Raw genomic sequence first — 14,540 nt, 5'->3', positions numbered from 1 at the left:
ATAAGGCTTTGGTTTTCGAGTAAAGTTGTTTAACACTCTTACACTGTACGCTGTGCATATGATCAACGAGTAGTTTTAAGGAGCAAAATATAAACATAACTTAAATAAACCAGAGTAAATATAAGGGATTTCACCAAACATTTAATGGGACGTATTACGTCGTTCCTATGGTAACCACAACACCAGCCGAGAGAGAGCTGTAGTTGTGTTTTGCTGAGATTCGCTGTAAAACTATTTAAACCGTTTAGTTGTGTTGTTTTCTCCCACGAACAGGTCAGGAGTTTTAATACCCACACCAAGCCTCAAGAGTACTCAAAAGTAAGTCGTTTGTATTCACATGTTTGTTTCCTCGTTTAGTAAACAAACACCGACGCAAACGTGAACTGGCTTTATTTAGCGATATGAGCACACGCGTTAACCTCAACGAGACGGTGTCGCTGTCAATGTCTCAGAGATACTTCAAGCTTTACTTTAAAGGAAACCCAGACCTGAATGCTGTTGTAATATATTTTTCTTAGTTCATATTCGGTTCAAAATCACCAGATATTTCTTTGATTTATTTCCTCCAGCATTTTTCACACAAGTATTTGAATACCTCCTGTAAACATGGATTATGTATATATATATATATATATTTTTTTTTATCAGCACATCATTATGTCATTTTTGTTAAAGGAAAATGTCCCTCAAAGTCAACTGTGAATACTGAAACTGCAAGTGTGTGACAAATGGACTGTAATAAATCCTGTTGACCTCCATCCACATATCTGAGTGCATTGACTTTCTGCCACGTGATTTGCTGATTAGATATTTACCTTAAGGAGCAGATCATCTAACATGGCTTGTTGTTGATGTTTGTTCAGTGTGTGTCCTGTTTTCATGCGTGCAGAAGGATTTGTTCATCCGCTGTATCTCTGTATTTTGTGTTAGTGGACCTATATGAGAAGCAGCAGAATAGCAGGCCTCCCAGTGGAGAAGGAGCTGAAGTGGAAGAACAAGAGGAGAAGGAAGGATATCTCCTCAAGGAGAAGGGCACCGCTCTCGTGGCCACGGCACCCGATGCTTCACTCCCAGAGGAGCAGCCCTCTGCCAGTCCTGATGTCTCTGCCAGTCCTGTTTTCCAGTGCATAGATGAGGTAAGACTGTTGTGTGATCATACTTTTTGTGAGAGGCATTTAGGAGGTGTCACAGGAAAGATAAACATCCTATTTGGCAGTTAAAGTGACATTATTCACCCTAATTACTTAAAAAAATATACAAGGAAATATTAGGAATGCTTTTAAGAGATTATGCAGTGGCCTAGATGTGTCTTGTTTGTAAACGGGGTTTACCTTTATGATGTAACTGCTAGTACTAATAATGGATTTATGTGGTTTACAAAATTTACCATAATATTTACAATATTTTTAACACCTAAAAAAAAAAAGAGTACTTGGAACTTGAAATCATCACGTGGATGAGCACAGAACTTTTTTATTAACTTGATCATCACAGACAATAAACAGACATTAAAGTCACAGTCCCACAGTTTGATCATTTATCCTCCGTGAAGTCAATATGAACTCAATCTTTTGTTTAGTTGCTTTACACTTCATTCACCCATTTATTATGGGCATGCAGCACCTCATCCTCCATTTTTATAGGCATCCTGTAGCCCTGTATACTAGACGGCAGACACTTCAGAGTTTGACATTTTCTATTCATGAATACTCATGCTAAACTTTTTGAGTATACGTTCATTGAAAGGTGATTCCACTACAGAAGATGCTTTTAAAAGATGAACAGGCATCAGTATGATTTCAAACTGCCAAACACTGTAATCTACACAGCCATGTATTTTAAACTTTATTTATTTCTTTTAATATAAAAAAGTGCATATCTTTTGGTACGACAGTTGAATGATAGAAAAAGATCAATGTGGTGTACACACAGAGCTCCAAATATGCTATGAATGGTCACAATTATGCAAAGACTTTATCGTTGCTCAAATATCGACACTCATTAGACGCTGCACTGCTTGACCTATGCATCATATAAAAGCTATCATACCTCACAAAGTAAAATAAATACTGTACACATCCGTAAAGTGAAATATTTCTGTCCCGATCCTTCCCGCTCACAGTGTTTAAAATGGATTAAATGGTGCTGTACAGGTTCCTAACATTAGATAGCAGTATTGTACAAGTGGTGAGTCGTGGAGAATTTTACAAGTGGTGCATGGCATCGAGATGTGCAGTAGTCCAGTGCACCCAGAGATGAAGTTGAAAAACAATTGGAAGTGGGTTTTTTTTTCCTCTCTCTCTCTAACAGCAATGGCCTGCTCTGTGGCTGCTGTCAAGAGGAATTTACTAAAGCATCAGTAATGCAGAATGCACGTGGGAATCGCTCAAAAAGAAATTTAAATTAGACTGCGTATTCATACTGGGCTGTTTTATATCTCTAAGATAATACATTAGCAAACTGCCTCCGTGTATTCAATAAATGGCACAGAAGCTTTTACTTGTGCACAGCTTCCTAAAGGGTGATATATATATTACTGGCTGTAGTTTTTCTTATAGCTTGACTCTGACCCCAGCGTGAAGTCTTTCAATTCCAAACCCACTCAAAACTGTATCATCAGCTCTCGTATACCTCACTTGAGCGGCTGCTGTTAATTATGAAATCATTGATAGCAGAGAAAATGATAGCTCATTAGTTTTTACTACTAGTACGTGCTGTGCCGTGTCTCAGCTGGTTTTACAGCCAGAGGGCAGCGGGACAGAAAGCAGAGAAATGTCAGAGACCAGTGAAAAATCTAATGGTAACCCTTCCGTATAATATTATGGCCCATGTAGGAGGTTGGCCTTTACACTGCATGTTTTTTTTTTTTTTTTTTATTGGCCCATCATCATTTGTGGTCCATTGTCCTTTATTATCCTCATTTTAATCCAACATATTAAAGGCCACGCTCACTACAGTGGAAAAAAGAAATGGGACACTTAAACTTTTCACAATTATTTTTGTTATTACTGCATTCAAGCTGTCTTATAGTCTTTCAGTGTACACGTATGTATGTGGAAATATGTGAAGATGCATGACTATGTGTACGACTCTTCATGTACTTGTTCCTTCATATTCTTTGTCTTTGTTTGCGTTTCTTCACCTATCTGTCTGCCTGACCACGCCCACAAATATTCACCTGTCCTCTTAAGGAGCATAGTTCTTGGGCCGTATCATCATCTTGACAGTTTTGAAGGCCTGCCTGTAGTTGGTGGGGTAGTACTCTGTCGACATGTTGTGCCATGTTCCCCAGAAGATCCCGTTCCTGACTCCCTTGTACCTCTTGTGATAGTACTTCCCGTTGAGATTGGCGGACATGCAGGCGTCAAACCACCAGCCGGAGCTGTAGTAGGCACCGCAGTTTCCGGAGGGGTACATGTCGTTGTCGCGGTCGGGTGTGGAGAAGAACTTCTGGTCGTGGTTGAAGTGCTTGTTGAAACTGATGGCGTTCCCAGCAGTCCCACTACAAGGAGGCATTGATATATCAGATGGAGTGCTCAAATCTGACTTGTGTTTGGTTGTATTTGCGTGCAGAAACTAACACCGTACCTGTATCCACTGACAGACAGGCGGTAGCGCAGGAACTCGTTGGCCACATACATCTGGTCATACTTTGCATATTCCCGGACACCCTCAAAGTCCTCCAGCTCAATGCGCAGTATCATGTCTTTGGCTTTCGTCAGCAAATGGATATGGTCATTGCCCAGCCAGAACTCACCTCTGCAGGACAGAAAATAGGTTGAGGGACATTGAAGGGGACAGAGGAGAACAAAATAAGTCATCCACGCTTGTATAGTTGGTTAGAAAGGGAATAGAGTTATTCAGACAAAATGTACTTATCCCCCTACACACAGGAGGACAGGGAAGCAGATGCAAGGGGAGAATAGTGTGACAGTGAAAAATGGATGAGAGAAGACTTTATTCTTTTAGTGGGAGGTAACGCTCGATCTGCAGGCATGGTTATCAAGAAGTTACCGTGGTTATTTCCGACACAAACTTACAGGAGAACAAAGAAAAGGGGCTGAAATTTGAATCAAGGTGCAGTAAAGGCAGCGTGTTCACTGATTATTGCATTTATTGCATTAATGTTTATTTTTTATTTGTTAGTAAATATACAAGTTTGTGATCTGTCAAATGGGGTCCAATGGGTCTGTATATTTCCTTCGTTTTATGTGTGCTAATCAACAGAAAACAGGTGGTGAACAATCAGTGCTCGGGAGAACAGGTGTGTGTCATTAGGTCCTCTAAGCACTGAGCGATTGGGCTCTCTCAAGCTGTGGGAGGAGGGGTGAACCTGTTCTGATTCAAATGATATTATGTCGAAGTTGGTCCACTGGTGAGTGCAGCGATGTCAATAGATAAACGGGGGTCACTATGAGTAACAAAAACACGTTAAATAAAAAGTATGTTCCTTATTATGTTCTCTTTGAAAGCATTGTATTAGTCTCTCTCACCCCTGAGAAGATGGTAGGTTCTCCAGTTACACGTGGATGAGAAAACTGATAAGAGTTCATTCAGTGGCCACATGGTTTGCAATCTGCTGTGATGGTTTGAGGGGTGTTACTTGTGATACTTATACTTTGTTTATCAAATGAAGAAGCTGAAGTTCAACAACCATGGCATAACACCCAGATGGCAACAGCTCACACATAAGCTACTGGAGGTATCTTGTAGTTTATCTCTTTAAAAAATTTTTAAAAAGGCAGGTGTTTGGGCTTATTTTGGATTTAATGACTTAATAATGAGCTCGGCAAGTCAAAGGGGAAGTATTTCATGAATATTTAATATCCTGTCACCAACAAACTAATGTCAGTGAAGCACCAAACTCCAGAACTAACAACTGAGACTGCCTGACAAACACACACTGCAGCACATAACCCAATTCTGGGGAAATCTGTCTACATAGTCGTTTTGCTTCAAAAGAACTGCACCCTTAACAGTGCTTTGGACGATGATGGCTTTTCCCAGTATTAACATTGCAGCACAGAGGGTGTTCTCCACAGCTGGAGATAAAACAGTCTCGGCTCTGAATTGAAATGTGATAGAGTTGAATTGTGGGATGGCCAGAGAATACCACTCTGTTTTTTTTGTGGAACTTTTTAGAGAATTGTGTTTTGCCTGTTTCATTATTAAAAGGGTGCTCCAGCAGTTTACTGCACTTCAATAAAATTGGGGAGTCGAGCTTTAAAAAATGCTGCATCCCACAAATCCCATAATGCATCTCAGTAACATCTTTTATCAGACCTTCTTTCCGTGTTAGATGGCCCAGTTTATAATGCAGGTCTTCTGTCAAGTACTTGACGTGTCAAGCCTTGATCATATAAACAGGGTTATTTGTCAAACTTTAGAAATGTTTCCAGTTTCACACAGCATCAACTGCCCTCTAAATGTGGTGGCACCGCTACTGTCAGCAAACAAAAAGTCAATATACAACCACTTTTGTGGTCCTATTAAAATCCACCCTCTTCTACCTACAGTTATGTGGTACTTGAGCCTCATATCCTGCATACCAATAGCAGGAAATTTTACTTTTTCTTGTACTAAGCTTATAAATCACTTATAAATCCATGAATCCTTCAACCAACTCCACCATTTTATTACCAAACTGTATATTAGCATAAAACTAAAATTAAAAAAAGTACCTGAGGTTCCCGAAGCCCTTCTTATACTCAGTCCAGGTGCGGTTGAAGCTGACAGACCCATCGAGCCGTTGCTGTACGACAGTCCAGCCACCTCCGTACGACTCCATGTCACAGAAAACCTCGAAAGTCCCATTGCGGGGATCAGGAGTCACACGGTACACCCCATTCTTCCTCGCCTCCAGCACATTGTAGTCTGAACAGTCCCGAGGGGCTAAGATGACTGCTGGGCGGCAAGAAAAAGAGAAGAGAGGGCAGCTTTAAGGGGATGTTACTGGATCATATTCTGTAATCATTTTACTTTGGTCTGTCATTTTTCTCTGCCCAACCAAGAGACTGTAATAGACGCAGCCCCTGGGGTGGAGGAAGACTAAAGAGAAGAAAAGGAGATAAATTAGCTGGAAATCCGGTTTTACCGTCGCAGAGATTCTCGTTCTTGCTTTAATTTCCGGGGAATGTATTCAAACACAAAACAGCTCACCGTCTTCTTTTGCTACCAGATTTTTCCCCATTAGTTAACAAAGCCATTCCTTGTGTGACTCTAACCAAATTTAAGCATAGTAGCATAACAAAATACTTGTGTCTTTAAATACTGTCTTTCAGTTATCATTTCAGTCTATTCCATCATTTCTTTGCTTTTCTGAAATGTAACAATGACAATTAGAGGGCTCCAACATGAAAGTAACGAAAGTGAAAGGACAAACGCCGCTGTCAGGGGGATGAAAGTCAGTAACCTTCACATGTGCTGCACCACAGGCCCATTTTATACACCTTCACTGCTTTCTGGGATCACCCCCTCCCCCTATTTTTCTGTCCCCTGTGTTGCACTGCAGGCCACGTACTCAACCCAAAACCGAGGTCCAAAGGCCCCTGTCAGTTAGCATTTGGGAACTGAAAGGAACAGACTTGTCAAAACGTGGGAAAGTTTAAAACTGGATTAGAGAGGCGTACCCCCTCCCTGCACGCTCGGCACCTTGGGTCTAAATCATCCTGACATTAGGCAGGCAGCATGTGGACAACTTTTGTGTCCATTTGATGAACTCCATTGTTGATACAGTTTCGTCATACTGGTAAATCTGTTTAATGGGTTGGTAGGTTATAATAGAGTTCGGGTAGGTGGACCAATACTGAGTACGGAGGGCCAGACGTTAGGTACAAGGAGGGGAAGTCTAGACTGAATAGTGTTTGTGGAGGGGAGAAATGTGTTATTTCAAAGATGCCATAATGCAAAATTAGACTTGTAACTGGTGCAACTATATAAGCACCATGGATGGATTTTACTTGTTGTGACTCTAAAGCCATCCACTGCATTTTTCTGCCACATTGGACGGAATACTTCAGGTGGAAAATCACTCCATATGGAAAGCAGTCCGGGAGTCGAGCGTGAGGTTGAAATGTGTCCTTGTCACGTCAACAGCTCTGCCGGCATTTGGCATTCAAAGTAGTGCCCTGTGATAGCTTTCGATGTCTCACTCACTTTGAGTGTCTGAGTGCAGTTTCTCCTCACATCTCCCTCCCTATTTGTCCACTTCCATCTGACTGAGCAGCCAGTGTCCATCGACAGACAAGAGCCATCTCAAGCTCAGTACTTCTGCCACTGTGCCTGACCTAAATAACTCAGCCACTTACTGATGCCTGAAAGACTGTTGGCTAATTTATCTGTTTTGACTGTTGAGTCACAATAATGCCAAATTGTTTCTGAGAAAAACCGTCAGCAGTCATTTCCCCAAAACAGCATATGTTTACATACATTTTTTTGATTGTCTGGCCTGCTTCCTTCGTTGCTTGCTTCTTTGACTGATAAGTCAACTTATCTTGAACATTTCAATGACATATTGACTGAGATGCTTTTTATAGATGACTGCTTGACACGTCGACTATTTCACTGCCTAAGTACCACAATGCCTGCTTGACCTCAGACCATACAACTTATCATAAAAGGAAGACGACTGCTATCAAGGAAGTGTGCCTTGTGACAACGAAGGAAATGTGTATCGAAAGTGATAGTACAATCTTTCTCTTCAAAACAGCATAAATTGAACATTGCAGTTCTGTTTTGATGGAAAGAGACTGGTCAAAAAAAAAAAAAACACCCTTCCTTTAGGAAGTTGTGTGTCACTACAATTGTAGAGAAGCAGTTCCTGTCAGGGGACTGGGAATCCCTTGTCATTGCTGTCCTTTCACTTCTAGTCCCCAATATATGCCTTGCAGAAATGAGAGTGAAGATTAGAGCTGGCGGCACAAATGGAAATTGGCAAAAAAGGTGAAAATACAAGCTTACAGCTCTTTGAGTGATAAAAGCCTCATTACAAATGTGCTCGGTCCTGCTTGATAGGGAACTTACAATTTTACATTGGCTTGAAATGTTTGGGCACAGTGGGAGTTTTTAGTTGCTGCATGGTCCTCATCAAATGGTGTATTTTCTTTTTAGTCTTCACTATAGTTGGCTTTAAAAAAGCTTTAAATGTTTTGTAGTACAGCTATTTTCAAGTGCCCTCAAAGGCCTTTTTCCAACCCATAGACTATAGAACTACAGTGTAGCCTAATGAGTTGTACCAGTGGAGTTCGCACACATCCAACAACAGTAGCCGCATTCTTAACCCACATTTTCTGTATGGCATGTCCTGAAATGGCTTCCAAATGTGTGCACCTTGGGTCTCTTTGCTTATTTGTCTTTGTTTGGATGAGAATGATATAGATTTAGTTTCTGCAATTCTCCATTGAACAATTATTGAATGACTTGGCTAGAATGTGTCAGCTAATAGTTTATTCAGGAATCAGGGGAACCATTTTTACCATGAATTGCTTCACTAAGCACTTCTGACAGTGTGATAAACAACCAGAAAACACTTACCAATGGAAGTCCTTTTCACGAGGACTATTAAGAGCAAGCAGAGGGACATATTAATTCAGCCTCTGGTATTCATTTTTAAAGATTAAGAGCAATTGTCACTGTGTGCTAACATGGGACTGTAATAGGATTGTCTGACTTCTCTAAAGGTTGCAAAAATAAATGTGTTTATCAGATTTTAGTGCCATTTCTGGGTAAAAAATGTAATTTGAGTTAAAGAGCATTTCCAACATTGTGAAACCGCAGCACTCTTATCACAAGATATTGGTCAATTTTCTTGGCAGCACAAGCTGTTTCTTTTCTGCTTCTTTTGGACAGACTTCAGACACCACCAGCCTCAATTTCCTCACTTGAGGCAGAATAATTTGCCAGTTCGCGACCTTAACATGACAGATTGATGTACAAAGACAAGTGTTACTGACCCCGTGTGCCATCCGTGACTACTCTAATGTCAGGAAAGCCGCCTACATTAGTTGTGGTATTGGCAAGAGATAATGAGAGCAAGTGGTTTTATGCAGGAATGAGTACTCAAGAGCATGACCTCCAGAGGAAGAGAAGTAGGGGGAGAGACGGAGGGAAGGCAAAAAAAAAAGAATTAAAGAGACGGCAAACCAGTGAAAGTTGGGCAAAAGAGAAAAATAATATGAGATGAAGAGAGGGATGCTGCTCTCAGGATAGACATTAAGGGGGGGGGGGATGACAGAAAGGGAAGGAGAATTTGAAGGAGAAAGAGGCAAGTCTAGGAGAGAAGCAAACACCGAAGAGAAAGGGATGGGATTCCCTTCACACTGTCCCAGCTAATCTACTTAGAAATAAGCTCACATCTGTTTTCCACATAAAAGCCCCAATATAGTGTCACATTCACTCATGCAGTATCGGGATATTATTATTCACTTTCTGACTGAAAAGTGGCCAGCATTTCTACTGTTCTCTCATCTAAATAAGCTTTTACATCAATGTAATGGGTGTTTGTTATGCTTAGCTAGTTTGCAATCCATATTGATGGGATTTTCCAGACAGTATCATCAGATTTGACCTTTTTTAAGCTTTTTTTTTTTTTTTTTTTTTTTTTTTTTCACACTATGTGTTATAGGTGCCAAGTATCTTTCTCTCTCCCCTTGTTGAGTTTGTGCAAATGGTGAGTCGAGGAGGGTCATAGCACTTGAATTAGTTATAAAAGAGGAAATGTGAATTCTCACATTTGGCCTTATTTGCCATATTGCTTCTCTCTTGCATCGTATGATCTCAACTTTAAGCTATTTCACTTGTTATGGCTGCACAGAACTGACCGCTCCAGATCAGTCCTCGATATGGGAACCTTCTGCACTCATTACGATGATGGAACATTTTCTAAATATGCAATATTGTTCATATCGGTAATGGAGAAGGCATGTCACAACAAACCACTGTGTGCAGCTGACAAGGTCAGTGTTAACCTGGAAGATTTCATTTCCCAGAAAGAAAGGCCTCGTCGGGTGAAGGTGGCCACCCAGGCTTTGATTGTTTATGAAGTGATCATAATCCACAAAGTTCACTTAGGAATGATTGGATACATCCTATGCCAGAAAACTTTCCTCACAGCAACCCAAACTGCTTGGACTTATTTGGTGCCGGAGTTTCATTACCATAACAACAGTATGCGGTGAATTTATGGGAATAGAAAAGAATAGAGAAGTGGGGCTCTTGATCATGTTCAGAGGGCTTACAAAAATACACGAGAGGAAGAAAGGAATATGAAATGGCAAAGATCGAACACAATGCAATGTAACACAATAGAAAACACATTCTCATTTTACTGAAACCCCTTATAGGAAGATAGAGAGGGCTTATAAAGGTGAAGCTATAAGAACAGAGCAAAAGTAACAGGACAAGAGAATGTTGCCAGAGTAATTATAGTAAAAGCAAGCTTACACTGAGGTGTGTTCTGCACTGCACATTGGTTGGTGCAGGTGGAGCTGAGCTTGTTGACCACTCCAGTGATGTTCTCCACCCGTTTGTCCAACATGGCCTGCACGTTGTCCATGTTAAGCAGGTTGAGACCCTCCAGACGGCCCTGCAGGGCTGAGATCTGGTTCCTGGCGTTGCGCAGGCTGGCTGACATCCTATTCAGTTTCACCTGAGAGGACCAGAGCGGGCGTGAAGAAAATCATTTTTGGCACAGAATACAAAGCAGGTGGATTACTGAAGTCACCAGCCTCCTTCATTGTTTCACCAGCCAATTTGAATTTTTTGAATGGACACGCGGTCTGCGTGATGGTTGGCCATCTGCCAAAGTAGCTGTGAGAGTCAACAAGCTCACCAGACAGCAGAAATTTACCGCCATTTGGCTGCTGTCTAAAGCTGGTTCCCCACCCTGTTTACAGTACCAGGAATTTTCCCTGGCGGATTGGTGCCAGGTAGGACTTTCCAGGTCTTTCAACATCTGGCCAGTTTACATTCCAGCTGGGCAAATGTTAGGTGCCATTGAATGGAGACTCAGTTTATTTAGATCAGCATCCCTGACATTTTCACAAGGCTGATAATGATATTGTCTCACTGACAATTTGCACAGTTTTGATGGAAATACACAAACGTGCAGGGCCACGTTTGTACAGCCCTCTAAACTATGTTTATATACAGAAAATGTGGACTTGTCTAGATTTTACAGTTTGAACAATGCCAAAATTATATTCTATTTTCAGATCAAGGTGACACAGCATGCATTTCCCTTTAACTGACATACATCATGACAATTTAAGACTTCTGTAAATATTTCTGAAAATTAACCTGATTTCATCTTAAATAAATCATATTCATTCCTTGGTAAAATCTTACATTTTCCAAGTAAGTGTTAGTGTCTGTTTTTGATTTTAGAAAAGACTGATGTCTGCCTCTTACCTGCATCTCCTGCGCACTGCTCAGGCTCGGTGTAATTTTCCCAAAAATGGAACCTTGCCCCCGTCCAGTACCATCCAAAGTAGATCCAGGAACCATCCCATCTCCCCTCTCCTCTTGGCTGGACCCACCTTGCACCGTCTGTCCTGTCCGGTCCAGTCTCACCTCTTCCCCAGCATCCCTCTGAATCGGGACCTGCGTCTGTCCCTGGTCTCCTTGCTGATGTCCAAAAGCTCCGTTGCCCCGTGCCCCGCGGCACTCCTGGCACCCGCTTTTCAGCTTGTTCACCACCTCCCTCAGGCTCTGGAGCTCCTTCATCGTCTTCTCCAGCAGCCTGAACTGCTTGGGCAGCTGGATGGTGAGGGGAGGCAGGGTGAGCTGGTAGGGGCAGTCCTCCCCCTCCTCTGCCCCGGACCCAGAGCTCCCACACTGGCCCGAGGGTCTAAGTTTCATGGGGCAGGAGGCAGGGGTGCCAGATTCAGATCCCAAAATATAGGGTCCTCTAGCGTCCCATCTCTGGTGAGAGTTAACAGGAAAGTCTGCTGCCCGGCTGGTTCCCGGCACCAAGGTGGCTGTGAGCAGGAGGCTGCCACAAACGCAAAGCACAATTGTCCTCATTTTTCTGTGAGATTTGTAAAGGAGAAATAAGTGAGTGTAAAGCGAGAGTGTCTATAACTGCCTCCGATGTGAATTTGGAGGGTGACTGTGTGTGTGTGTGTGTGTGTGTGTGTGTGTGTGTGTGTGTGTATGTGTGTGTGTGCCTGCAGATTGTCTGTAGGTATGAGAGTATGTGACTGTGTGTCCAGTATCTTACTGGTTTAACAGTATGTGTATGTGTGTCTGTGTGTGTGTGTGTGGATGTGTGTGTGTATGAGTGCAGCCTGCAGGAGGGAGAGAGCGCAGGGGAACTGCCGCTGCCTCAGATAGCTGTGTCATTAATATCAGTACCAGAGAGGGAGGGGGGGAGAGAGAGAGAGAGAGAGGCAGAGAGAGGGATGGGAGCGAGGGAGGGTGCTGAGTTGGAGAGAATGGGAGGGGCAGCACTATTGCGTAATGCAAAACACCATATCAACAGCATTGTGAAAAACTACGGAGATGCAGACAGATTGTGGGAGTGGTGTTGGTGGTGGGAAGGAGAAGCAGAAAAAAAAGGCAGGGGGGGACGTAAGAAAGAGGAAAGTGAGGTCCTTTTGCCTGCAGTCCGTGCATGTTGCCATCCCGCCTCACTCTGAAGTCAGCTCATTTCCCTGAAGAGGGAAATGACTCAGTGCACAGGAACTATCCACTCAGCTGACATTGGCATGATGTCTTTCCCCACTTTGTTGTTTTGTGCTTTTGAAATGTCCGTACAATTGAAAGGCCTCACGTTGACCTCGTTCAGATCATTAAGTGAAAACACTGGATCTCTACAAAAAGTACCAATCTCCTAATTAGGCTGAGGCAAGCACAGTGAATGTAAAATCCATGGTTGGGCCCGCAGCAACAATAGAAAAGGTTGGTTTCAGTTCAGTACAACAGACGACCTGTTGTTCTGCATTTATCAAGCTGTTGCAAATTCAGCACAAGATCCACTTCACTTCTTTAAAATGATTTTTCCCTTAATGCTGACATTCTTGAATATCACATACCTGCCGATAATCTGTCCTCTGTGCACACTCAACTCATGATAGACCTGCATTCAAAATCAAAAACCACTTCAATTCAGATATTTTCAGGTGGCTGACTTGTGATTTATTGATCATACGTAGCCTGTATCACTACCCACTGTAAAGTAGCCCTTTTTGTTTTCTTCAAAACAATTTCTAACCAAAACACACGGTGTGTATTTTTGTATTAATGTACCTTTAGATGTTTTCTAAAAAAAACCTCACTGTTTATATCCATGTTAAAAGACTGCTATTCTGTCTCTGGTGCTTGTCCACACAGCTTCCCAAAGTCAGAAAGTACGCCAGGTTTGAACCTTTTTTATGTGTTTTAATTTTTTACACAATTGCTCTTCTCACATTTCATGTGAAGAATAGAGTGCAAAACTGTGATTATCCATATATAGGAGCAATACCATCTTGCATAACTTCACACTGTATCCTTTTTTGTTGCAATGTTCTGTTGTGAAGTATCCATGGACAGACTTTTCCTGTGTTGTGTCTGAAAAGTTTGGACTGGATATAAAAAGCTTCCCCTCAAGCATGGAGAAAATATGTTGATACAAAAGCATTTGTAACCAACAACAGGCACCTGCAACATGTCACTAAAAGAGATGCAAAACAAACTAATAAGATGCCTTTTTAATGCAAGTTTTTTTTTTTTTTTCCCATGTGGCTCGCTTCCTGTTGGTTAGAATACCATTAAATGAAACTGCTTTTAATTTATGCTACTTAATGATTCACTAGAAATAAGTTCTCGCATTCCAATGAAGGCAAATGGGGACATTATGACTGTGGAAAGTTACAAACATACAAAAACTGGAATTTGTCACGCTGAACCTACTACAAGTCTGTTCAATAATGCCTTTGGCCTGAAATTCAGCAACAGGCTTCTGAACTTTATGTTCTCTCAGAAAACTTGAACTTGCCTCCTCTAAAGGGAGATCAAAGGTGAGAAAACTGGCTATTCAGCTGGAATGTTACAACAAGTGCTTTCCTCAAAGATGCTTCCACGTGGCAGATGTATGCCAATGGGACAGCGCTTGAACCGAACCGAACTACGGTCTCATCCCCTTCACTCTGAGGCTCCAGCTGCTGATAAGATTACACAACAGGGATATAAAATGAATTAAAAATTTTAATGGCTCTGATGTCACCGGAGATTTATGAATTAATTTGCATTGTTTAAATATTTAACAAACAGATAAAGGAGCCGTGAAATGAACAATGTTTTTCGTATATAGTGATGATGTGGTGTTGTGGTCATATTTGGGTGGTTTTTAAGGATCATTGTAATTGAGATTGAAACTCATACTTTCCCACAAACATTTTTCATACATTAGGCAATCTCATGGAGCATCTTATAGAAATTATTGAGCAATGCAAGCTATTAAAATGAGCTCTGACAGTGAGAGCTAACAGTCCTAGCATTTCTTCATCCAGTGACTCTCTCAGGCTGAATGTTACCCTACTTGGGAGTCTTGTTGTGACCTT

General features: G+C 41.7%; 2 protein-coding genes across 2 annotated transcripts in view; one reads left to right on the top strand and one right to left on the bottom strand.

Annotated features, from left to right (window-relative positions):
* Positions 1-237: 237 nt before the first annotated feature.
* Positions 238-14,540, top strand: part of ccdc146 (coiled-coil domain containing 146) — a 47,770-nt gene continuing 33,467 nt past the window's right edge. Inside the window, exons 1-2 of the mRNA XM_069156789.1 lie at positions 238-318; positions 931-1,136. Coding sequence (XP_069012890.1) covers position 318; positions 931-1,136 — 207 coding nt within the window. The 5' untranslated portion in view covers positions 238-317. The remainder of the gene's footprint in view (positions 319-930; positions 1,137-14,540) is intronic.
* On the bottom strand, positions 1,440-12,300 carry fgl2a (fibrinogen-like 2a). Its single transcript, XM_069156787.1, has 5 exons — positions 11,407-12,300; positions 10,441-10,645; positions 5,682-5,901; positions 3,589-3,759; positions 1,440-3,502 (listed from the first exon to the last, which is right to left on the bottom strand). Exons 1-5 carry the CDS (start codon positions 12,019-12,021, stop codon positions 3,187-3,189), a joined length of 1,527 nt encoding a protein of 508 aa, XP_069012888.1. The 5' UTR covers positions 12,022-12,300; the 3' UTR covers positions 1,440-3,186.

This window comes from Embiotoca jacksoni, unplaced genomic scaffold (assembly GCF_022577435.1).
Source record: "Embiotoca jacksoni isolate LCO1_2020_lvr unplaced genomic scaffold, fEmbJac1.0.p SCAF_21, whole genome shotgun sequence".
Taxonomy (NCBI): domain Eukaryota; kingdom Metazoa; phylum Chordata; class Actinopteri; family Embiotocidae; genus Embiotoca; species Embiotoca jacksoni.
The sequence above is the reverse complement of the archived record's forward strand: the minus strand, read 5'-3'. Positions and strand labels throughout refer to the sequence as shown.

What these genes read in the sequence shown, in the direction of transcription:
- fgl2a (XM_069156787.1), bottom strand. Translation starts at nt 12,021, where the DNA reads ATGAGGACAATTGTGCTTTGCGTTTGTGGCAGCCTCCTGCTCACAGCC. An exon ending in GCAGTGCGCAGGAGATGCAG is followed by an intron (nt 10,646 to 11,406) that starts GTAAGAGGCAGA and finishes TGGTCCTCTCAG; the next exon opens with GTGAAACTGAATAGGATGTC. An exon ending in CTGTCTGTCAGTGGATACAG is followed by an intron (nt 3,503 to 3,588) that starts GTACGGTGTTAG and finishes GCCTCCTTGTAG; the next exon opens with TGGGACTGCTGGGAACGCCA.